The sequence below is a fragment of the Panulirus ornatus genome, chromosome 12, assembly GCF_036320965.1.
Source record: "Panulirus ornatus isolate Po-2019 chromosome 12, ASM3632096v1, whole genome shotgun sequence".
NCBI classification, from domain to species: Eukaryota; Metazoa; Arthropoda; class Malacostraca; order Decapoda; family Palinuridae; genus Panulirus; species Panulirus ornatus.
Window position 1 is genome coordinate 67,488,182 of NC_092235.1, and position 25,811 is coordinate 67,513,992.

Below are 25,811 nucleotides of genomic sequence, written 5' to 3' on the forward strand. Positions count from 1 at the left end.
TAAGGTGCCACTGCATGTCAAGTGGTGGAATGGGGATTATAGGAAAGGATAAGGAGGGTCACCACACTTATGTGCTTCACCCTATGAATCATCATTATCTGTTTAATTCTGTTAGTTAAACAGTCTGCAGGCAAAGTTGTCGGATTTGTAAAGTGCATCTTCTCTATGTATAGCCCCTTGTAGTAGGTGATGCATCTCCAAATAATGCATCTTTTAAGCTCTGCCTTGTAAACCTTTCAAACCAACCTGTAATTATCAAGAAAAGGTTTTGCTTCAAAGCTCCCATCTCTCTCATCTAGCTAATCATTTCTTGCTTCCTCATGAATTACCCGTGTATATAGGCATAATACATTCAGTCTGATTTTTAATCCATAAGCATTTGAAGGTTTAGCTAGTTGAGCACTTACCATAACCTTTAATAAATAGTGTTGTGCCCAATGTAGATAAAGCAAGCCCTAATATCTTTTTGATTTGGCTGGGTCTTTTAACATCATATCTTCATAACAACAGCACCAAATGGGGTAATTTCAAACATCATCCCTGTGAGAGATTGCATTTTTTCTTTTATCTCAATAAACATATCAATTAACAAGGGTCACATACTAGGCAGTCTTGAATAGGATTAGAATGAAAACTGAGAATGTAGGATGGTACTCAGTGCACAATACATAGACTTATAGTAAAATAAACAGCTAAAGTACCAGTATGAAATATCCTGTTAAATGCAGTATGAAATTTAGGATACAACTCATTAAAAAAATGTATAGTTAAGCAAAATTTTTCATTCCATATTTGTTTTCTGTCCTAAGAATTTACTACATTTCCAAACAGCTAACTTTTTGTGCCATAACCCAGAAATAGAGTGGAAGAGCACTGGAGGGAGTACAATGGGGGAAGAATGCATGGAATGGTGTATGTTAGAGATAAGTGGAAACTCTTGCTGTGGCCACCAACTTAATAGGAGTTCCCATAGGGAAAGGACGTCAGAGTTAAGGATTGATGGATAGACATATATCCCATACCTAATGGTCAAAATTTATAAATTCTACCTGAGTAAAATCCACACCCTGAATACCTATAATGTGGGGGATGGGTGAAGAGAGTTTTAAACTATATCTTTCTGAAGAATAATCCTTTTGAGAAAATCATTACTGATAAACTATGTAGCAAAAAATTTCAACATTGTATATCAATAGTTTAAAAAAATTTTCTATTTCAAGAGCAGGAAGTAATGCCTAATATCTACAAACTTGTGGGTGCAGATTATCTACTTTAGGCAAAGTTAAAGTCTCACCTCTGAAACATTGACGTAGTAGGGGCTGTTGATAAAGATGGGAGCATTGTCATTGTCATCTGTCACACGGATGTTGACAGGGATGGTGATACTCTGAGGGAAAGGAAGCTTGTTATAATGATATTAACAGGAAGACTATCATCAATGCATATGAAAAGGAAACTCTCTGTTTAACTGTTGGAACACAAAGTTATTTGAGCAGCATAGTTACAACCTGTTTACAGTACATACATTTCTCATATCTAAGGTAAGATCAGAGATTCTTGCCCTAAAATCACTGTGGAAGTGCTCAGACATGAACAGTTTATCGACACAAACCATAAACCATACGAATACAAGAAAACTATGTTCACAGGTAATAAAAAATGAGCAAAACTTGGATGACACTCTTTCTGAAAACACAGCCTGACAAATACCATTACAGCTGTAGGACCATCCCTTGTACACCTTCATCTTCCATAAAATGATGGAAAAACAGATGGTTTTCTGTGTACAATCATGATTACATAAAAAAAACTTTACCAACAGAAAATTCTATGCCAAAATGAGTTTGTTCTTGAAATGTCTCTGAAGCTTCTGTTGAGGAAATAAAACAGCTGTCTGGAGGTCCATAAATATAGGTATGCATTCCCATCTACTTGAAATTTACTAGGAAGTAAGCACTTTGACCCTCTAAGACATGTCAGATCTGTTGCTTTTATGCCCAATTCCAATTTTTTTCAAAACACAGACACAAATCAATGTCTTCGCTAATTCTAAACAGATAATGATGCTACTCTATATGTAATAACATTCATATTCCTACGACATGCCTGTTCACCAAGAACCATACATAAATTATATAACATGAAAAAGAAAAAACCGTCCTGTATATAAAATGCTTAAGACTTATTACATAAATAGAGTCAAGCTAATTAGTGAAAAAGGGTCTGCAAAATAAATGTTTCTATTAGAAACTCTGGCAGGAGGCACTTGTTTTGTAGGCATATACTACTACTTCATAGTTAAATTCTGACCACACTTAAGTTAAAGACAGGATAAGTGGTGACGGAGCCAGGTGGTGAAAGACCCAGGAGATAGCGAGGGAGCCAGGTGGTGTTAAAGGAACCAAGAGATACTGAAGGAGCCAGATAAGGTAAGGAGCAAATTGGTGTTGTGGGGGAAGTACAATGGTAGCAAGGGGGCCAGGAAGTGATGAAGATGGGGCCAAGTACCACTGAGGAAGCAAGATGGTAATGAGGGGACACGGCGGCGATGAATGGGTCTTGTAGTAAGAAACCCGTGTGGTGGTAGCTGGGGTAGCTATAAGATGGTAAGAGTTATGTCAAGGAACTTGTGGTGGAGGGAGACAAGTAGCAAGATGGAGAACAAGATGGTGTTGAGGGAGTCTGGCGGTACTTACAGGGTCGGTGGTGCCCCGCCTGTCACAGATGACATTAACGATGACGTGAGCCTCGCCCTCCTTACCCTAAATGACACAAGATACCTGCTATCAGTATACCTCACAGCACGAACTGGTAATAGTACCATAAAAGTTACAAATCTTGGGATCATATAAAACATGAGTTCAAATGTATGCTATCACACTACTTGAGAGCTCTCGCATATAAACAAGATGGGAAACACACTCTAAAGTTAGAGCTCTTTTATATAAATAAAGTATGCTATGATACTTAAAATGACGGCTCTTGGATACAATATATGTCAATAAACACTTTTGGGTACATAGTATGTATGCCCGCACTCAACACTGAGGGCTCTTAAATACAAACATTAAATACTAACACACTTCAAGAGAGAGTTCTTATATACAAACAATGTCACTGACACTCTTGATTGCAAACTAATATTTCCACATAACAACAATTACTGTATCCCATATATCTGCAGCTTATACAATAAAATAATGGGAGATCTTTGATACATCCACGGTATAAACTGAAGAAAAACTGGAATACAAAATATACATGAACTCTTGGATACAAGCGCATCTACTTATATTGAGTAAGAACGTTTGGAGCTACTCTTACTCATAATACAGAACAGAACACACACACACACACACACACACACACACACACATACACACACACACAGAGGAAAATTTCATGTCTATATGATGTACCAAATCAAGAACTCTGATAATTCCCACGTACACACAACAGAAAACCATACTTATCATACCAGACGACAACTACAATACACCACGAGACAACCACACTAAATTACCATACACCATATTCTACTACCAACGGTCACACTGCATAACGAACAACCATACTACAAAACCAACCAGCAAACCATACAACCATTAATAATATTACGCCACAAATTACCAAAGCTTAACCAATTATCATACTACACAACCAAGCAATATACTATATCGCCAACCACATTATACAATGACCATACTAAACAAGCAACCATCATATTATTCAACCACCATACTACAACGCCAATCACCACACTACACCGCCAAACAACACAAAACCATCAGACTACACAACCATCCATTAACCACAAAGTTAACACAACGTCAGATAACACCACCACACTATAATGGTAACACAACACGGCGCAATTCAGTACACTACCACAAAACCATCAGGTTCCCACGCTAAAGCATAAATTTAAAGTGCTTTCCCAGATCTTTTCCAACCCCTATCATAAAATGTCAAGGACTGTTTCCTTAATCACCACTTACCCTAAATCTCCGCTTAACTACCTGCTTTAAATCGCTTTCAGTTATACCTATGCCATATATATATATATATATATATATATATATATATATATATATATATATATATATATATATATATTATCCCTGGGGATAGGGGAGAAAGAATACTTCCCACGTATTCCCTGCGTGTCGTAGAAGGCGACTAAAAGGGGAGGGAGCGGGGGGCTGGAAATCCTCCCCTCTCAATTTTTTTTAATTTTCCAAAAGAAGGAACAGAGAAGGGGGCAGGTGAGGATATTCCCTCAGTGGCCCAGTTCTCTGTTCTTAACGCTACCTCGCTAACGCGGGAAATGGCGAATAGTTTGAAAAAAAAAAAAATATATATATATATATATATATATATATTCCTGGTAAATTATATGGGAGGGTATTGATTGAGAGGGTGAAGGCATTTACAGAGCATCAGATTGGGGAAGAGCAGTGTGGTTTCAGAAGTGGTAGAGGATGTGTGGATCAGGTGTTTGCTTTGAAGAATGTATGTGAGAAATACTTAGAAAAGCAAATGGATTTGTATGTAGCATTTATGGTTCTGGAGAAGGCATATGATAGAGTTGATAGAGATGCTCTGTGGAAGGTATTAAGAATATATGGTGTGGGAGGCAAGTTGTTAGAAGCAGTGAAAAGTTTTTATCGAGGATGTAAGGCATGTGTACGTGTAGGAAGAGAGGAAAGTGATTGGTTCTCAGTGAATGTAGGTTTGCGGCAGGGGTGTGTGATGTCTCCATGGTTGTTTAATTTGTTTATGGATGGGGTTGTTAGGGAGGTGAATGCAAGAGTTTTGGAAAGAGGGGCAAGTATGAAGTCTGCTGGGGATGAGAGAGCTTGGGAAGTGTCAGTTGTTGTTCGCTGATGATACTGCGCTGGTGGCTGATTCATGTGAGAAACTGCAGAAGCTGGTGACTGAGTTTGGTAAAGTGTGTGAAAGAAGAAAGTTAAAGAGTAAATGTGAATAAGAGCAAGGTTATTAGGTACAGTAGGGTTGAGGGTCAAGTAAATTGGGATGTAAGTTTGAATGGAGAAAAACTGGAGGAAGTAAAGTGTTTTAGATATCTGGGAGTGGATCTGGCAGCGGATGGAACCATGGAAGTGGAAGTGGATCATAGGGTGGGGGAGGGGGCGAAGATCCTGGGAGCCTTGAAGAATGTGTGGAAGTCGAGAATATTATCTCGGAAAGCAAAAATGGGTATGTTTGAAGGAATAGTGGTTCCAACAATGTTGTATGGTTGCGAGGCGTGGGCTATGGATAGAGATGTGCGCAGGAGGATGGATGTGCTGGAAATGAGATGTTTGAGGTCAATGTGTGGTGTGAGGTGGTTTGATCGAGTAAGTAACGTAAGGGTAAGAGAGATGTGTGGAAATAAAAAGAGCGTGGTTGAGAGAGCAGAAGAGGGTGTTTTGAAATGGTTTGGGCACATGGAGAGAATGAGTGAGGAAAGATTGACCAAGAGGATATATGTGTCGGAGGTGGAGGGAACGAGGAGAAGTGGGAGACCAAATTGGAGGTGGAAAGATGGAGTGAAAAAGATTTTGTGTGATCGGGGCCTGAACATGCAGGAGGGTGAAGGAAGGACAAGGAATAGAGTGAATTGGATCGATGTGGTATACCGGGGTTGACGTGCTGTCAGTGGATTGAATCAGGGCATGTGAAGCGTCTGAGGTAAACCATGGATAGCTGTGTAGGTATGTATATTAGCGTGTGTGGACGTATGTATATACATGTGTATGGGGGTGGTTTGGGCCATTTCTTTCGTCTGTTTCCTTGCGCTACCTCGCAAACGCGGGAGACAGCGACAAAGCAAAAAAAAAAAAAAAAAAAAAAAAATATATATATATATATATATATATATATATATATATATATATATATATATATATATACACGCAAAAAAGTACACAGCAAGTGTACATAAGTGCAGGGCAAACAAAAAGGGAACGGAGGATACGTTGTCATAATAAGAAGTGTCAATCGCTTTCGTATATTGTTAATATATATAACGATGAGTTTGCCAAAAAGGTAGAGAGAGAGAGAGAGAGAGAGAGAGAGAGAGAGAGAGAGAGAGAGAGAGAGAGAGAGAGAGAGAGAATTATCATAAGTACTTCATCTGTTACAAAACACAAGTACTTTTAAAGTTTTCCTCACACAACCATGCCACACTACACAAGGGCTTGGCACTGTGCAAAACCACACACTTATCATACACACTACACTCCACCACAAAGAAGAGGCCAACGTCTATGATCGACAAAGCTGTTGAAAGCCGCGTCCCACAGTCCCACAGCCAGCAGTCCTAACTGGTCCGGTGCACATTGTAGATACTGGTCCACTGTACATCCCATGATATTTCTGATGACTGCAAGCAGGGTGTTGAAGTTGGGCTCCGGATGCTGGAGGTGTACTCTCCTTTTGTGCATATCACACCTTTTGGATTTCCGAGGTAGTAATTCACAGTCTTCCAGGTCTGTCGTGTCAGGAGGGAGTTATTCCTAAGTGTAAATTGGTGACCATGCCTTCTAGGATTTTCCAGATGAAACTCATCCTCACTTACAAACATGTTCTCGGTTGCCCAGTGCAAGACATACGGCACAGAAACACACTACAAAGACAGTGATTACGGCACAACTATTTTATGAAACCACCATACAATTGCCTTTGCCACTTTATATAACTACCAGACAACTGTCACATATTAATCACTTGATATTTGTCACTGCCAAACTATGTAACCACGGTACACCTGTCACACTAAATAACCATCACACAACTGCCACATTACACAATCACCATATAAATGTCATACTATATAAACACCACGCAACTAAACCACTAAACAGAAAACACCACACAACTACCACACCATGTCTACATTATACAACTGTCACGCTATGTAACCAACACACAGCAGCCACACTATATAACTATCGCAATGGCCACATTATAATAACCATATATCACACAGTCACCAGATAGAACCATCAATATAAAACATGACCTTGGCCTTGTAACATAATACTGGTGGGAGACCTTCTGTCTCCCTTCAAAAATCTAATTCCGAGATTTGGGTCAAAATGAAAACGACAGAACAAAATTACTGAGCCTATGGCATTAGCGTTCTCTCCTTAAAATTACACTAACAAAAATAGATATTCCGGAAACACAACAGCTAGTTTTACTGGTGTTTTCTTGTGCTGGTAAGACCGTGTTCCTGGTACAGCCGGCATTATCATGATAAATTCACAGGTGCCGTGCGTCTAGCGGCGACCAAGTCAGTGTGAAATGTGACGGTGGTAATGTTTATGTCGGAGATGTGGCAGGAACGGAAACCAAGAGCAATCATTGCAGCCACCACACACGACAAAGCTACCACATGGCATAACCACAACAACACACAGCTAACATAACATACAACCACTACACGACAAAGCTACCACATGACACAGCTACTACCCCACACAGCCCACACTGCACAAAGCTTCCACACAACACATACTACCCCATACAACTACCAAACCACACATTACATCACACATCTACCAAACCATACAAACAATACACCACAAAACTACCAAACCTTATAACCATATCACACATCTACTACCCTATAGAACATTTTAACCACAGCTACCACACGAAATAACCACCACATCACACATCTACCGCTTAATCCAACCAACACACGACACAATCACCATATTACACAGTCACCATGCCATACAACGACACCACAAAGTCTGCATACCATATAACCACTATACCAAACTATACAACCACACCAAACGGCTACATGCCAAAAATCCCCGACGCCACACAGCTACTACACAACACAATAACTCACAAAGTTATCATATCTTACAACCGCCCCCTCCCCCCTCACGAATATGACTACAAATAACCTTACATCATAGAACTACCATAATAAATGGCACCGCAAAATCACTACATACCAGAGATACCATTCATTCCATTTAACCCCACAACTATACCATAGCATAAACCAGTTCACAATACAACTAGTCTTCCAATACCTACTAAATTATACAAAATAACAGAACAAAAAATCCAACATGACATCTCAATCACCAGATTTTATGAGCATATCACCATCACACGTACCTCCTTGTCCAGTTTCCTAGTGAGGGTGAGGTTCTTGGAGTTGTCGGAGATCTGGACGGGTGAGTCCTTCTCCCTGAGTCTGAGGTAGATGTCGCCATCGGCGCTGGCATCGCCCTCGATCCTCAGCGTTCCTGGAACATGTCAGCCACAACGTCAGCCACCCATCACGATAAGTCCTTATACGCTAAACTTACGCTTTTTGTCGTGGTTACGATGTGGCTCTTGGAGCGTAGGTCATGGTAATCATAGGCACGATATGTGGTATTCATTGCTATCGGAATGAAGGGTTAAGTTATAGTTTTCGGAGAGTTTAGTTATTGTACTGTTGGAGTTACTGGGCTTAAAGAGTAAACATATCTTGCAAGAGCTTAGGGAGAAGAAGGGGCAGAGGACTAAACTTATCTTGCTAGAGAATGACTAAACTGAGTGGAAGAATGCAAGTATCGGACCAAGCCGAAGGAGACAGCCCACGTGAGCCAGATGACGCCTCCCACTCTTCAAAACCCCAGTAGTTGTCCTGTTGAACAGGACCACACATAAAGGTGCCCAAGGTACGACCCTTACAGCAAGACTCCCCTCCCTCCTTTAAGAACACACCAGGACCGCACTCACCGATGACAGTCCCCACGGGAAGACTTTCTCTGACGAAGAAGTTCTCCACAGAGCCGCCCTGACTCAGGTAGCATCGCGAGTCTGCAAATGGAGATGGGCCACAATTAATAAAAATCAATAATATTAAATCGAGACAAATATATTAGACCAAAACTAAGGAAACAAATGGCTTTTGGAGTTAATACGATAAAATATCTAACACAAAGACCAAATAATATGCATTTTTGAGACACGATGACTTCAGATGTTACACAAAAGCTGTTGATATTGAGATTAGTTTCTTTTACAGGGAGAAAGTATTACATACGTATTGCCCAACCTTAACCATGTACATTTGTACCATGTTATTTTGTATACACACATCCCATCACAAGAACAACTTATCAGAGAAGCTAAGGTGGTTAACCTTTCATAATGTCAAACTACTCATATGTATATGGACAAGATATAAAGAAAAACAATATCTACAGCACACAAGGGTGGGCCGTTTTGATATCCACTTCTTTCCCGATACGTCGAAGCTTTAGAACTATTTACCTTCTTATGCTTTCCCTAAAACTAGCACATTTCAAAAGACAGGTCTTTCACTTCCTCCAAAATTCGTAGATACTTTCCGTTGTCTTTTCTTTTTTCCGTTTCATAATTCTCTCTACATTTCAATTAAGGCCAGGCCTTGATGTGGACTTTTGTCCGTGACTTGAGCCTTCAACATAAAAAGAAACCAAGCGATAGTCCTAAGCTAGAGCGAACATTACTAGTTGAGTCACTCATTCGATGAGACGTAATGATCAGCTTAGGTTTAACGAAATGAAACAAGGAATGAATGTAGTATGTACACGAAGAATGGGTTCTGAGCTTTGATAAGATTGATGAAAAACCAAACAACAACCTTCAAGTTTTTTTTTATCCATCTGGTAATGCTGATATTTCGAGACAAAACTATACAAAGAAAATGAAAGGACGAAACAAAATATTAACGAAACGAAATAGAAAAATGTAATGAACTGCTACTTATTATAAGGGCAGATGGAGTACACAAAGTGAAGCAACGGTGCATGTAAGAAATGCAAAGGAGTTCAAGGAACTGCATATAAAGAAAACAACAACAACAAAACAACAAGATAGGGCCCCTGGAGTGTAGAGCTCCCTCCCCGTACTGCACAAACATATAATCCCAAACACGCACTCAAACCCTCTTTCAAACAGTAATGGCCACCCTGTCTCGCGGCTGCCGTGGTCAGTCAAGAGGGTAGTTTTTCGTAATATCGTGAAGTATGGAGGCCTAATTTGCAAGATATTTGGACGCCATTTCTACATTCTTGTACCTAACAAGCCTGAACAAAAAGCTCATACCTAAACGTACGTTAAATTTAACCAACCACCAAGCCTTTCAAGATATCGCAAAAAGCCTCTACTACCGTAAGATGGAAGTAGCGCACGGACACACGGTAAATCTGCCGCCAACAGCTCCCACGTACAAATAATTTTCTATGATCGTCTTTTTTTTTTTTAAAGTTTGTTACTTTAAGAACCAGTTCCCCATAATGTAATAATGCGACCTTGACACGCCTGTAAAAGCTGCTGGAGCTTGAAGGCGTGGGCTAGGGTGGGCGTGGTTGTTAGCCAGGTGTTTACGTCGCTTATAATACCAACACGTCAACGGCGGCCGCTCACTTAGCCTCCACTCAGACTCAGTGAAAGTTAAATTATTCAAGGAGTTAACGTAATGGCTAGGGTGCGTGTTTGTGTGTGCAATGATGCGTGCAAGTACAACAGGCGAGGGAGGAGGTAGGATTGTTGCCAGTCCTCCTGCTTTTATCTTGGAAAATTACTTTTTTTGATCCAGTGACCGCGGTACTCTCCACCCCCATCCATCACGTCCAATAAAAACTGCAAGAATATTCGAACACAGAATCAAGTCATAAAAGTTCCGTAGGTAAAGACACGGGTTTGATAATAATTGTCAATGGCAGCTTACTTCTTATATCTGTGAATCTGAAACTTGGCTAGCCTTCAGTTACGTAATAATCTTCCTCGCCTTGCTAAAGGTTCATTTTTTTTTCTCCGCGTCCATTTTACCTGAGCTATACCTGCATAAACTTAAAATGAATTTGGTGATATCCAAGGATAATGTTACACTTAATGAATTTTACACATACTTTCGTGAATTCGAGAGAAATTTCGAAGTTTTAATGCAATTAATTACTTCCCAGTCACAGAAAGTTCTGAAAAAGTTTCCGGTAAGTCCTCCATTCAACAGTAAGATAATAATTCACAGATAACGTGCGTTATACACACACGCACCTGACCACCCCACACTAACCTTGCACCTCAGCCACACCACCTCCAATGCTTCTTGCTGCTGCCAATGATTACATGAGATCCACGGCGAGCCATGCAAATTTCCTCCCGATGGGATGATCTGCCACTCACAATGCACGGAAGGCCTCAGAAGGGCGCCTCTTACGGCGGTTAACGCGCCCATTCTCCCACACTGTTCACCCGCTCTCCATACCGTTAATGTAATTTGATATTAGAAAACTTCTAGAGAGAAAGCCTGGAAACACTCCATCGCTACCATGGTACAAGAGAGTAACTCATGCTGATTTCTCTTCTAGATGCCTCTCATGTCAAACTTCCTGTACGATGGTAAGGTCTGCTTTTCCACATATTCATGGCTATGATGAAATTGAGCTCCTCCCAGTGGGAATTAAGTTACGGTTATCTTGTGCCGTTATGTCGCTGCTGCTCCTCTAGCAGGGTGATCAAGGTGATATTTTGAAGCGAATTACATATTTCGCCTAATGTTTCAGTTATATCTGACTATTTGCACTGTCTTCCCCAGGTAGGTTTACTGCATCAAACTATATGTATACCTTACTATTAATGTAATACTAAGGCAATATTTCTGTATTTTTCTTATGCTACATTAAACTACAGCAATCTATACTTAAAACCTCCATGTAGCTGTCACTAATGGGCTTATGGAAGTGGGCCGGCAATACAATCTTGTGTGACTAGGCTGTCATAGTTTTACGAAGCTACGCTGAACATGACATAGCAATGGTATCACAGCTCAAGGCTGTAAGGAGCTGTTACTTGTGGTTTTGAGGAGTTATGCTGTACGTATCATGGACACAAGAACCTGAAAAGAATGACTTCTTTCAAAACCTTATTTCCTCATCGGAGTAAGGCAACCTTGACCTCTGACCTTTTCGAAAATGTTTTTTTTTCCGTGGCTCGAGAACAACTTATAAAATCTGATAGAATGTAGTGTTCAAATCATATTATGTTAAACATATATGCGAACGTATAAAGACACGACAAAATCACATCTTACAAAACTGGTGTAGAGTTTACAATAAATGAAAGTATCAAACAGTAAAGAAATCGATGTTTCAAACCAGTGTACAATGTGTGAAATGAAAGTGTTCAACGCTCTACCAGCACACATCAGACATATCATTTGCCAACCACTGTAAAAGTTCAAGAACTCCGATGAAATTCTATAAAGTGTACCTGACCAGTCAAGTTGAAAAGGGTGATTATACCTGCGGGCCGCCGTCTCAAATAGCGTGACTGATCGAAAAAAAACGGCACAGTTTGGCTCTAGACCAAGAGTCAGAAGTGGAAATGAGCCACTAGAATTAACATGAAGCGTACATTCTCAGCTCTAGATAATTTTCAGTCTACACAGGTAACAAGAAGAGAACACCACATCATAAACAGGTTACACATTTGTTCAAGGTATCCTGTAATGTTCAGGTTAACGATTTCTAGATACTCTAGGTATTGAGAGATGGAAACTATGGAAAATTACAGGTTGGTGAACGGTTAATGAATTCTGAAACAAGCCATCACTAATCTACAATGGAGACTGTGGCCGAGGTGCTTCCTGGCAATGTTAAAACAGTTAGATATCAGAGGTTTGGGTCTGCACGCACACTTGTCGCTCACGGCAACTCTTAAGCATTCCGTGCACAAGAATACTGTTAACGTTATTACTCATAGTGTAATCCTTATTCTAAATTTCAGGGAAGCATTCTAAGGATATGTGTTGAATATGCTCTAGTATAATGCTCTTATAAGTTTCACGGGAGCATTTTCGGGATTTGTGCAGAATATACTGTGATATTAGGCTGCAGAGACAAAGGCTATTTAGATAAAAACATCAAAAAATAATGCATGATCAATTATTTTTGGTTTGCCACGCGATAAAGGTGACTCCTTTGTCTTATGATATGACTAAGACAATGAAATGTTGCAATGTTCCACAAATATGACATGATATCTCACATCTTGTATTATAATAATAATTTTCGACAAGAGCCAACAATGCTTCTCTTCTGACTTCAAAAATAGGGCTTACCATTTAATATTCAATCCCATTTTCAAAACCTGACCTGATGTATTGGTATTCATTCGATTAACATTCGTGTGCCATTATTCACATAATTCATTCTAACATCACTCTTAGATTACTCAGTAATCACCTGAGGATCTCCTGACAACAGAAGCAGCTTACACGCTCTCCAGCGCCAGAAATATTGGTAATGCTATATCTTAACCTATCGTTATCAGCAAACATGATTTACTGACAAGAATGAACAATGAAATTACAAAATACGATTCAGGAAGTACTCGAAACGTTAATACAAAGAGAGGAAGGATAAACGAATTAATTATCCATGTGTTCCTTGATGGCTGGCGGAGCAGAAGGGCGCCGCCCTACCTCTGTAACTTCACTGACCTGTGCTATTCATGGAAGGAAGCAACTGATGGACTCTGCATCAAGTGGACTCAAATTCAGCCCAGTTTCTACGAACGTCTATCGAAGTGTCTTTAGAGATCTAAATGTATGACTTTAAAAACTACTTGTGTCTACAACTTCATTTCCTGTCCTTAAAAACTTACTCGTTTCAGTGGTGAGGACTTTCATTAAACATTTTAGGTTATAGTTTGTATATGAACTTAAATATGATTAGATATAAGTTGAAAAAAAATGAAATACCTTCCTCTCACAACATATTACAAAACAATTACCTGGTAAAATGAAAATTGCTTCCTTATGATATCAACTCATGGGTAGGGAAGGCTAATCGACTTAAGCATAAAAGAATATCTTACCGTCACTCTAATACGTACAACTAATCATGGAGTACACTACATGGTAAAAAGACCACCGCCCGAAAAATACCACGAACCTTTGGCTAAGAAATATTAATTCATAGGAAGTTACGTTACGCTTACTGATAGGAGACATTAGAACTACTCATGTTTACTGCATGTTTGTTTAAGCGGCTGATCTTACCAGAGTGGTTTACTTTCCCTACTAAAGCATGGCTTTTCTTTTTCAGCTAGATTAGCTGCGTTTGCCTACTGTGTACTGCAACATTACTCAAAATGTACCGAGCACAACTCCGTTAAAGAACAAGCTAGTGTGGCATCCTGGCTAACATTGCGGGCCACTCAACAGTCTAAATCTACAATATCAGAGTGATGGTCATCTAGCGTTAGCGACATTCACAACCTATATGGATGGTGATCGATGACATACGTGCCTACAGGGTGGCAGGTCAACTTACATGGAGGGACACATGAGTTTTCGCTCTCCAACGGATTTGATAAGCAGACAAACAAATGCAATGTGACAAAACCACGCTGTACATATATTAATAAACTTCTCCATACGTTCCATCTTTCAGTATGAGTACAATGAACACCAGCACACACAATGTCTTCCACACATCACTCGTTCACTGGATATGAAACGACGATAACAAACTCCTTAGAGTTCCACGGCGGAGCACTATCGACGGTGGTATGTACAGAGCCACTTGCAGTCGCTCGCTCATCAGTCACATGCTCTGAAATTTTCGAGCATCATTTGCATTCCGTTGACATTCTACAGCCTGTTCAACAGGGTAAACACTGGAACAGCAATCGTTTTAGATACGTCACGCAGCACAGGAGAATAGAAGTAAACGATTTTAAGAGAACTGCGGCAAAGAACTCTTCGCTTGGTCAAGTATTTACCGTAAGATGTAGAAATACTTTAGTTAAAATTACTGAGATATACATCCTGGTGTGAAGGTCGGGAGGTAACCATAAAAAACGTGTGGGAGGAGTATGGTTGTTGTGGCAGGCTTAAACCTGTAGCTCGACAATGGACTTAAATCATAGGTTCTTAATTTTTCTTAATGATGAATTACTGAAGATTGCTCGCATGGCCAGTGGACCATCCTCCGTTTATTTAAGGGTAGAGGCCCAGTAACCAAGAAAAAAAACCACTCATCTATGTGAGTATAGCATAATCTACGAAGTTATCACTACTCTGCATAGAAACCTGAAGGATGACAAAGGATAGCGGCTTTAGATTTTAATTGGAGACTTAACTTTTCAGAGAATTCTTGTTAGCAATATACAAAACATCTAGTGTATAATAAATGGCCTGAATAATGCAGGCTTTAAAAAGTCTGAAAAATGGCAACGGTATTAAGTTCGAGAGACCTAACACTCCATCTTTACCACTAAAGCTAAAGTATTGGGCTGAGAGATCAAATAAATTATGATGTAAAGAATGTTTGAATATACTTCGGCTTTACTGAGGACCACCTGGAAATGGTCCATGGACCACGGGATAGGTAACCTTGATCTAGATACCTAACTTGGACGGTAAGTTAAAAGAGAACAGCTTTCTGGACTCACAGTCCCTGAAGGTGAGTTAACATGTGAATCCCACTCCTGAAGTCGCCACCTGGAGTGAAACTTTCCCTGACCACAGGACAGATATTTCGAGTCTAAAGTAGTCCGCTATGTACGAGAACTACTGTAAGACGCATGACCTGGGAGATGTGTCGAACGTCTTAAGACTGGTAGTGGGGAACTGGGTGAGTACCACCCAACACCTGGTCGTCCCGCGTAACATGACATCTTTCCACGTCGATCTATGTACATAGGTGGTGGCTTCCTGACGGCTGGAAGGGTGACGGACGGATACTCCGTCTCGTTCACTTGCCTCTAATAATACTCTAGGGTCACTGGTGTCAGTACGGGAGCCAGCCGAGCCAACCACAGGATGGTTCCCACCGCTGAGGGGTGAGGTCCGCCACCCTGACCCGTTATGGCCTACATCGACGATCTGGATCTCGGGTAAAAACCAGGAGTAGCGTTCACTGGCCACCGAATGGGGACTACTGCAGATGGAATTCAGCCAGCATTTATATTTTTCTTTGTAAGTGATAAGGATGTGTGGTTAGCTGTGGAGCACGTTAGGGTACGGCAGGAGAGAACTGAGCAGGTTATACCTGGTGCTACACCAGGAGGTACTGGCGGTGTTTAAGAAGGTAGCAGCTGGCGGGTCACGTGTGTTTGCTTGACATATGACCAACGTCTTCACAAAGCCTGCCCGAAGGTAGCGCAGATCAATATATCTCTACCACGAGGAGCAACATACCCGTTCTCAGTAGTTAATAATTTGTAAAATCAATCACTGTGTTTACAGCTTTTCTCGTCACTTCTATTGCGCATGTCTGTCACACGAATTCGGACAGTATGTCTCAGCATCTTTCCGCTTCTACTGTAACTGTCTGTTAAGGACCGGGGAAGGAATTCTGTACTCGTAACGGCCTCATCTCTTGAACTTTCTTTACTATCATAACTTTCTAAACTTTCGTAAACTGTCCACCCTCCAAAATTTCATTTCACTTGTTCCAATCACATCCACTATTCTTACAGTATAAAAATGTTTACGTATGTGTGCAAAAGTACGTAGGTGTACTTGCTACCTCAATGTATGAGGGTTTTATGTGACACGAAGCGTACACTCATATGATATCTTTAAAGTGTTTGTGTTACGTCTACATGACGTGTGTTCTTCTGAACAAAATGTAGTTGCCTGTATGTTACACCGCTCAAATAAGATCCGAGTAGGATAAGCCAGTCTCCACTATTTGGCCTATCTCGTCCTATCTGCAGTGGTCTACAGGGGGGCGGCCCTTAATAGGGCCATAATTATTCCGTCATCAGTACAGCCAACAGTGAAATTTTTACAATAGAAACTCTCTAACACTTCATTACTTGCTATTACTCGGCCAGGATTATTTCTTTACAACGGCAGTAGTATAAACATCACCATGGCAGCCAAGGTTTGGTCTTCTGTCCGGATCTATCGATCTATAGGTATTTTTTTTTTTCGTATATGCAACCTTGTAGGGACAAAAGGCCATCTAAGGCGCTGGCCAAGGCATTAGTCATGGGTCAGGTCACGCAATGTTGAGCACACAGGGCGGGGGAATTCCGCCATTGTAACGCAGTAACTGTGATCACTATAGACTCATCCAGCCACGTCCGCCTCACAGGGTCACTACCACTGTATCTGAAAAAACCAATTATTTTCGAACAATCTATCCACTGTTCCATCAAACTCCCTCCGTTACGCTTCCCAATGGCGTCCCCAGCCTAGCCGATTTACCCAAGTTTACCGTTTCCTAAGCTAACAAACCACTTGCTCAACTAACCTAACTCACTTCATGAAAGTGACTACCTTGGCATTCAATAATGGCCGACGCTCATATATTCAATTTCTTAATGCTTAACTATAGGTAACAACCAATGAAGGAGAAATACTGACCAGGATATCATATGATGCACTCGGCAGAGCAAAAAAGAAAAATGCAATGCTAGATTATTACGCTTTCTTGACTACACACGGAGAATTCGGTGCCAAAATAATTCCTTTTCTATTCAAAGATAAACAACTTTTTTCTATTCTTTGCGGAACTAAACAAAAGTTTGATACACCTTAACTGGATCGTTAAAACACAAAGAGGTGCCTAGTTTTACAGCCAAGGGAGATAGGTTTACGCAACGCTATCAGGTCACATATCATTCTATCCATTTTCCATCATCATTCCATCATAAATTATAGCAACTACAGACGAGAAGTTACCGTAAGTACTCAAGATTGAGATCAAAATCACGCAAGTCTGAAGCTGGTTTAATCACTATATACATCGTTTATGAAGCTGAACTATTTGCTCGTAATGGTCTCGTAACCAATGACCTGAATGACGCTATGGTGAATTAAGAGCGCTAAGTAAGCAAGCTTCATCACGCTCTGCGGAAGAGTACCAACTTTATTGGGTAACTTCACACATCTAAGTGTTTCTTTGTAAATCTAGATATGTACATGTTACATAACGATCTTTTAACTTGCACTGATCAAGACGACCAAAAAGTTTAAAATCTATGTTATGTTCTTTCGTATATAATGGCGATCAGATAATCGATAAGATATAGGCTACATGATGTGTAACGGGCAACTTTTTGTTACGCTTTTCGTGCATGGGTCTGTTTATGTGATCTCCAGTACTCCAAGGCAGTATACAAGGTTGAACTTCATACAAGTCTAGTATCTGCTCTTCTTACTTTCTCCTGAGCTTTACAAGTATCATTGTTTAAATTTCAAAATTACTAAGCGGCAATAGTGGTAAAATTCGTCTCCCGCATATCCTAACTGTAACGCCACATTCTAAATCCGCATCATCAATCAAACCAGTTTCTCTGAATCAAAGAAACCATTGCAATGGTTTTACTACAGTCCTCTGATAATATTTAGCGATACAGCCTGTTCAATTATCTTTCAGTGATCTCGGAGACTATTCTCTAACCCCTTATTCGGTTTTTGACCAAGTTTCCCTGTTGGTTAGGTTAGGTTCAGCCGATGTTGGATGCTGCAGCCTTCATTCCTGCACATTCAATGCCGTTGGCTGCCCTAGTAGACTGGTCCAGGAACTGTTCTCACGACCTCTGTGTGACTGATGTTTATCTAAGATACCTTACAAAATATAGAAAACAGCCGACAAACAGTTAGCCTTGGGTTATATATATTCTACCATGTGACTGTGCTTAAAGCAAATCAAAAGAGAGAGAGAAAAAAGGAAAATATAAGTAAAAACAATCAATCAAGTGTGATTCCAGCTTCTGTTCACATCTACGTGACTGTTTTTGCTACAATACTTACAAGACAAGTGTGACTTTTATACTTTTTTTGTACATATCACAGCTGTGTTAGTGAAAACTATATCCATAATTAGTAATTACATAAAAAGTACCATAACAAAGGTGTACATGGACGATCAAATGTTGAAGATGGTCGAGAAGTTTGCTCACAGGAGCCAGAACTGATGGAACGTTATTCTTGCCTTCCGTCAGGAGACAGTGTGTCTGGTCTCTATTTTCAGGAGTCACTAAGCCTACGTTATGTATTTGCAATAACATTAAACGCAAAGTCGTACAAAAACTTGTCCAAGGGTCGCCACAGACCCAAGTCATCCATCAACAGTTACATGACCTGAGGAAATGTAAGCGATGCTGACTGGGGCTCCGGCTGTCCAATCATGGGGACCTCTTCGGCCCTCTGCACCCGACGCAGGGTGGCAGCCCCCCCCCCCGGCTCCTTTCACCAGCCACCCGCTGAGGCTGGCCCGACACGTTGGCGCGGCGGCAACTCCTCGACGACAGCACTTCGGGCGTGCTGCCTATACCGTCTGGCTTTACGAATACAAGATACTAAAGGACCTTCTTGTAGTGGTATCATAAACATCAGCGTCAGAACACCTGCGAGGAGGACAGACAGTTCTATCGCCTGTCAGGAGGGGCGAGTTTTTCTTCACTGAAATATTGTCCAATTATCAGATGAGCCCAGGACTCGGTAAACAAGGAGCGGGGGCTACGTCGTCCCAGCCGGAGAGGGAGATACAGCCGAGGGATGGATCCCTGACTGCTGCAAAGGTCATGATGCCTGAGCTACATTGTCAACCACATCACGTGCTCCTCTCCTGGGTCAGACTAAGGAAGGGTCTAGGGGGAACAGGAATAATGAGGGAGCGTACGGTTAAGCAGGACTGTGCGGAGAAATGAGTGGCGTAAGACGACAGTTTGCGGGACGACAGTCACTTCACTATGAGTTGAACGCGTTTACAGTGACTAGATTGAAAATGAGTCGGTATATAATTTGAAAAATTGTAAGAGGTTCATGAAACTGCCTGCAGTATGTACGACAAATGTATGTCAATACCATTTGTGTAAATGGGAGATTTTACACTAGTGTTGACACGTCTCTTGAACTTGTATAACCATGTCTACTCGAGTAACTATGTGTCTATACACACAGATTCTCCAGTATATGCTAGGTATCCCATTTACCGACTAGCTCCTAGGTGCAGATGAACAGCAGCTGGTAATGACCGTGGACCGAATGACGTGCCCAGAATTCGAACTGATGCAGGCCCGACCCCGGGTGGGCCCGTGCTGAATCATGGTCAATAACGCTAACCACAACACCACGGAGGCACACGTGAATGTGTGTGTGTGTGTGTGTGTGTGTGTGTGTGTTCTGTTGGATGCGCTTGTAGAGAGTGTCTTTAAGAACATGACAGCGCAGATCATCAACGACATGTGGATGTGAAGACTATGCTTCGCGGCACACATAGGTACGTGGCGTGCAGGACACGTGGACAGACGGGTGCACTGTGAGCTGCGGTGGCAGATCTAAATTATAGGGGAGGTGCGTGTAGTGCTGGGGCTGTGGGCAGACGGGTACACTGCAGGTTGCGTTAGTACAGATGGATCCTATGGGAAGTGCGTGACTCATTCTCGTAGCGGCTTACATCACGCCAATGTTGTATTGATCCAGGGGCCATCTCGCTCGCACCCCTGCTGACTCAGAGGCACACATTCCTCACATATCAAACAGGTTCTTATGGCCAATTTACTCCCCATTTAATCGCATTCCTCGGCAGACCTAACTGACCACACCTTTTTATCAAAGTTATGGAATTACTGTAACAATCTATGTAGATTTAGGGTTACTTGTTTTCAGCAAGTGGTGAGGCTGGCATGGTTCATCCTACACCAGCCTCCACTGATGCTGCTCTCTGGTTATCATTCTTTATTAAATGAAAATACGACGCCGATAATCTGAGAATCACAAGGTGTCCAACACGCGCGTCTGTACAGCTCACTATTTTAGATTGATGGACTCACGAAAATTCCAGGGGGGGAGATGTGGGGAGTTCCCCTGAGAGGGCCGGGGAGGGAAGAGCATTACGACAGAGCCAACAGTGCCACATACACCCCCCTCCCCCTCCTCCTCATGACTACCACCACTATATCGTCCTGGCTGATCCTTCTGGCATGACACAGAGCCCCGTGTCATGCTGAGGACTTCGGCGTCGTCCCTAACCAGAGGGAAGGAGGGACATGAACCATCGGTGGCGCTGTGAGGCAGGGGGCCAAGGGGTGTGAGGACCTGGCTGCTGCTGCTGGTGGCACTCATTACGGCGTCTCCCCTACCTCAGAGGTCACCGCTGGTGTCACCGTCCCCAGTACCAACCATGTCCCTGCTCTCATGACCTGACTCCCTCGTCACCCTCGCCTGTTAGAAAAAATAAAATCTAAATTTCAAGTCTACGGTGACCTGACCTTGCACTACAGGAGAGGGGATCCCTCAAGTCTACGGTGACCTGACCTTCCACTACAGGAGAGGGATCCCTCAGTATGATCCGACGCCCGCATGATGGCCCCAGCCTCAGGGTGTGGGTGGGGGTGGGGGGTAGGGTGTATCTCCCGCCTCGTCAACATTCCGGGCGGCGCAGCTCGGCCGCCGACGCCAGCCGCTCCCACTTGAAAAATTGTCATTATTTATGTGATAGCCACTAGGGCTGGTGGCCCGGCCGGCCCCAGGGACCTACTCCACCATGACCTGTCATGCTGCCAGGACTGTCAGTCATGACATGACCCACCACGCAGCCAGGACTGACATTCACGCTCCGCTACACCCGTCATGCCCCGCTACGCCCGTCATGCCCCGCTACGTCCGTCATGCTCCGCTACATCCTTGTGCCCCGCTACATCCTTGTGCCCCGCTACACCCGTCATGCCCCAGTACAACCTTCATGCCCTGCTACACCCGTCATGACCCGCTAAACGCTAAACCCGTCATGCCTCACTACGCCCATCATGCCCCGCTAAACCCGTCATGCCCCGCTACACCCATCGTGCCCCGCTAAACCCGTCATGCCCCGATACACCCGTCATGCCTCGCTACATTCGTCAAGCCCCACTACATTCGTCAAGCCCCACTACATCGTCATTCCCCATTACCCTTAGTTATGCATTGTCATGCTCCGGATTCCAGGGCCATGCCTCGCTACCCTGGGCTATGCTCCCATCATGCGCTATTACCCCTGACTGAACCCCATCATTCCCCACTCCCCCTAGCTATACCCCGCTACCCCTGGCTATGCCCCATCATGCCCCGCTACTCTAGGTCATGACCCGTCATGCTTCGCTACCCCTGGCTATGCCCCATCATTCCCTACTACCCCTGGCTATGCCCCGCCACCCCGAGCCATGCCACAGCAGCGGGCTGGTAATCTCCACACAAAGCCTGCCGTGGCTGGCTGGCTGGGGGCAGGATACGGCCGCGCCGCCCGCCCCCAGACTTAATTACCTCGCCACCTGCACACGTCTCCTCAAACTCATCTTTATGCATTTTTGCCTCCCCAAGCCACAGCTTGTGCTCGAAGCGTCGTCAGTGCTTCCAACAGGAGCCTGGGTGTTCTAGGGGCACGCTCCTCCCCCACATCCCCCCACCTTGTGAAGACCCCACCTCCCTCCCCCCAGCAATAGTGGGAGGGGAGTAATCTCTGGGAGGCATCTCCAGGAGGAGGAGGATGGGAGGAGGGAGTGGGTCTGGCTGGCGTATTGAGGGAGGTGTATCCGGGAGCACTATCCTCGTCCTGGAATTACCGCCTGCATAACTAGCAACAACTCGTCTTCAACCTCTCCAGGACGACGGTACGAGCCCGCAGCACGACCGCGACGACCCCTGGGCACGGTGTGACCTCTAGCGGTCAGGTCAAGCCTCACCATCATACTCAAGCGTCGTAACGTCGTGAATAAGGGCCGAGCCGTTATAGTGAGGGGGGGCGGGGTGTTAAAGTGCCTGGTTAGTGATAATGGTGTCCCGGCCAACAGGCTGGTGACCTTCACATTATGTAAGAAAACTTCCATTACGACGAGTCTGGAAATTTCGCCTCTGACACGCCAAGGTCTATCAAAATATTGATAACAAAATAACAAAATTTGATTAAAGGTAGATAACACTTTATACTTACCAAAATATAGCCTTGTTATGCCTATCTGCCCCTTGCAACCTGCTTCGTATAACACAACACCAACCTGTTCCTTATCTCTGAAAAGAAACTTGTTCCTTATCTAGCTTGAACAAATTGTTCCTTATATCACACATCTATTGAGTTATGTCCATAAGTTCCTTACCTAACCCTTGCTACGTGCTCCTACCCTCACCCTCCCAATCTGTTCCTCATGTTTACACTTCCACCTCACCGTAGCAGCATGATGTTCCTTGCTTTACATCTCCTGATTCTCCGTCCAGTACACCACCTGTCTTGTTTATTATGGAACTTCTGCCATCCTCTTCCGTGAGAACTGATGCCGCAACCATCCTACGCAGCGTACACCTCTCGCTGGTCTTAAGTGTACTGGCGGTGCACACTATGAGGCATGTTACAAGGTGACGTAATCATCTCTGGCGTTACTCTTGTTACTGCCCCGAGTGACATGACATACATCTGCGTCTCTAGTCACCCCCTAGGTCGCGGGAAGACGGTAACCTGTATACATTTCTTTTTTCCTAGAAGGCAACGACTTACGGCCGAAATGATAATTCAATTAGAACCAAATGACCCAAGCGACATGATCGCTTATAAAAAGAGAACATCGCGACCTTTCACACTACCACGAGTGAGGGTGTTTTTTTTGTTGTTTTTTTTCCTGCGAGTCCTTGTCAACTTTCCCCAGGTGGCAACACACCCTCCACACTGCCACAACACGAGCCTCTGCCAACCAACCGAAGGTAAAGATGGAGGAGAAAAAAGATACGGGAAAATATAACATGGCAGTAGAGTATTGAATGGCCACGGGAAGGGTGCGATGGGGCGGCCTGAGGTGCTGGCTCTACGTTATGATGTGGGTTGCTGGCAGAGCGGGGGGTTAATTGAGGTATTGTGTGGTCCGGGTTGCCACACCATCTCTCAAGTACTCTGTTAGGAAGTTAATTACGCTCATATTCCTCTGCCCGCCTTAAACGAAGCTACGAGCGTCACTAAAACATTTCAGGGCTGGTTCAAAGCATTCATCTCAGACGGTTGATAATAATTAATGTACACGATGATACCATTACTAACGGTAATGAACACTTTATTACCTCTCATAAATCCACAACGACCATGATATACTGCCTGGAGGAGTGGTGGCCGGAACACTGGCAGAACAGCCGAGCATCAGGAGGCGCAGTTAGCACCAAAACAATGGATTTGAGCACGACCAACATACCGTCACAGGGTACACATCACCTCTCTCTCTCTCTCTCTCTCTCTCTCTCTCTCTCTCTCTCTCTCTCTCTCTCTCTCTCTCTCAGAAAAAAACGTAGTTCGTTATAAAAAGTGAAAAAAGGGGTGGAGAGAGTACCCCCCATTTGTTACGAGAGCGTATGTTATTAAAGAGATGTATTAAGACTGGGTTACGAATAATACTGTTCCCAAGATGGCAGCAGCCCAGAGTACCGTAGTATTGTTTCTGCTGACTTGTCTTACCAGATTCAGAGGTGCTGATTAAACCGGTCCACTGAGCTGGTGCAACGAGACGAGGCGACCACCTCGCCCGCTGTCGTGAAGTCGTCCCAGCGATGGGGCGCGACGACCTACCTCACCCCCAGAAGACTCCCACTAATCCAGAGTCTCCTTTAAGGCAGCACGACACGACCACCTTCCCCGCTCTCGTGCGGTCGTACCGGCGGCGCTGCGGCACGACCTCCGTGTGCCTCATTTTAGCTGGAGCACACTCCCACAAGGACCAGTCTGGGCCTCGGCGGCTTCATTAGGCTCATGGTGATGCCAGGAGCGAACCCCAGCCTGTGCTGGAGACGTAAACAAACGACCGCTACGCCGCCACCCCCACCACCTGACACAATCGCCACGGCAGCATAACAACGCCGATACAGAATTACAGAGCTGACACAGCACAACAAGGCCACCACAGCTAACACGCAATCGTCAGAACACTGCCGCAGTAACATACAACGTCACCACAGCAACCCCTCCCGCAGCACGCACAGTGCCACCACAGCAGCAGGCTGGCCAGGCTGGGGGACAGCTTACGGTGACAAGTGGTGAAGCTCCACGTTCGGCTGCTGGTCCTAGCCTCCAGCCCGTGGCTCCTACCATCATCCAGTGGTTCCTACCCTCCCCTTGCTGCCTCCTGCCTACCGAGTGGCTTCTTCACCTCGTAGCTCCTGCCTTCACCTAGTGGCTCCTTCCTTCACCTATAGTGGCTCTTGCTGAGGCATGTGGACTGGTGAGGCAGTCCATCCCTCACCAGTCCAACTTCTACAACGAAACACACTTTAAAATACAAATATTTAACTGACCATTTATTATACTGCCAGGCCGGGCCCTCCATTCGTGTGTGTGTGTGTGTGTGTGTGTATGCCAGGCACTCATATTTCATGCTTTCACTATACGCATGGCTGCTCGCAGCCTTGATTTGCATGGAGGAGTTTCCCTCTAAACGCTACTGCTTGTGAGGCAGACGGGGGCAACCCAGGGCTCAGCCACCCTGCCCTGGGTGGAGAATGTTTGAAGGCTCCTACGTGTACCAGAAGGACATGTGCCCCAACACCCGCACGTTAGGAGAAAAAAATAAATGAAGTACAAATCTGTTGTCTTGGACTGGAGGAGTGGAGAGGGTGTTCATTGGATTATGTAAGGTGACCACAGAGTGAGGGGCATTGCGCAGGCGCGGGGTCTTCACTATGCCAAGGTCTCCTCCATCCAGCCACACATTGACTCAACAAACGAAACATATATATATATATATATATATATATATATATATATATATATATATATATATATATATATATATATATATATATATATATATATCCTACATATCCATGTGCA

The 25,811-nt window shown here is 43.4% G+C and overlaps 1 protein-coding gene across 4 annotated transcripts in view; it reads right to left on the reverse strand.

The window, feature by feature from the left end:
- Cad96Cb (protocadherin Fat 4-like Cad96Ca) overlaps positions 1-25,811 on the reverse strand; it is a 229,257-nt gene that overhangs the window by 38,494 nt on the left and 164,952 nt on the right. For all 4 annotated transcript variants that reach the window (XM_071668117.1, XM_071668114.1, XM_071668115.1 and 1 more), the window contains exons 3-6: positions 8,761-8,841; positions 8,149-8,279; positions 2,697-2,762; positions 1,295-1,387 (exon numbers count right to left, since the gene is read on the reverse strand). In XM_071668117.1, coding sequence (XP_071524218.1) covers positions 1,295-1,387; positions 2,697-2,762; positions 8,149-8,279; positions 8,761-8,841 — 371 coding nt within the window. The remainder of the gene's footprint in view (positions 1-1,294; positions 1,388-2,696; positions 2,763-8,148; positions 8,280-8,760; positions 8,842-25,811) is intronic.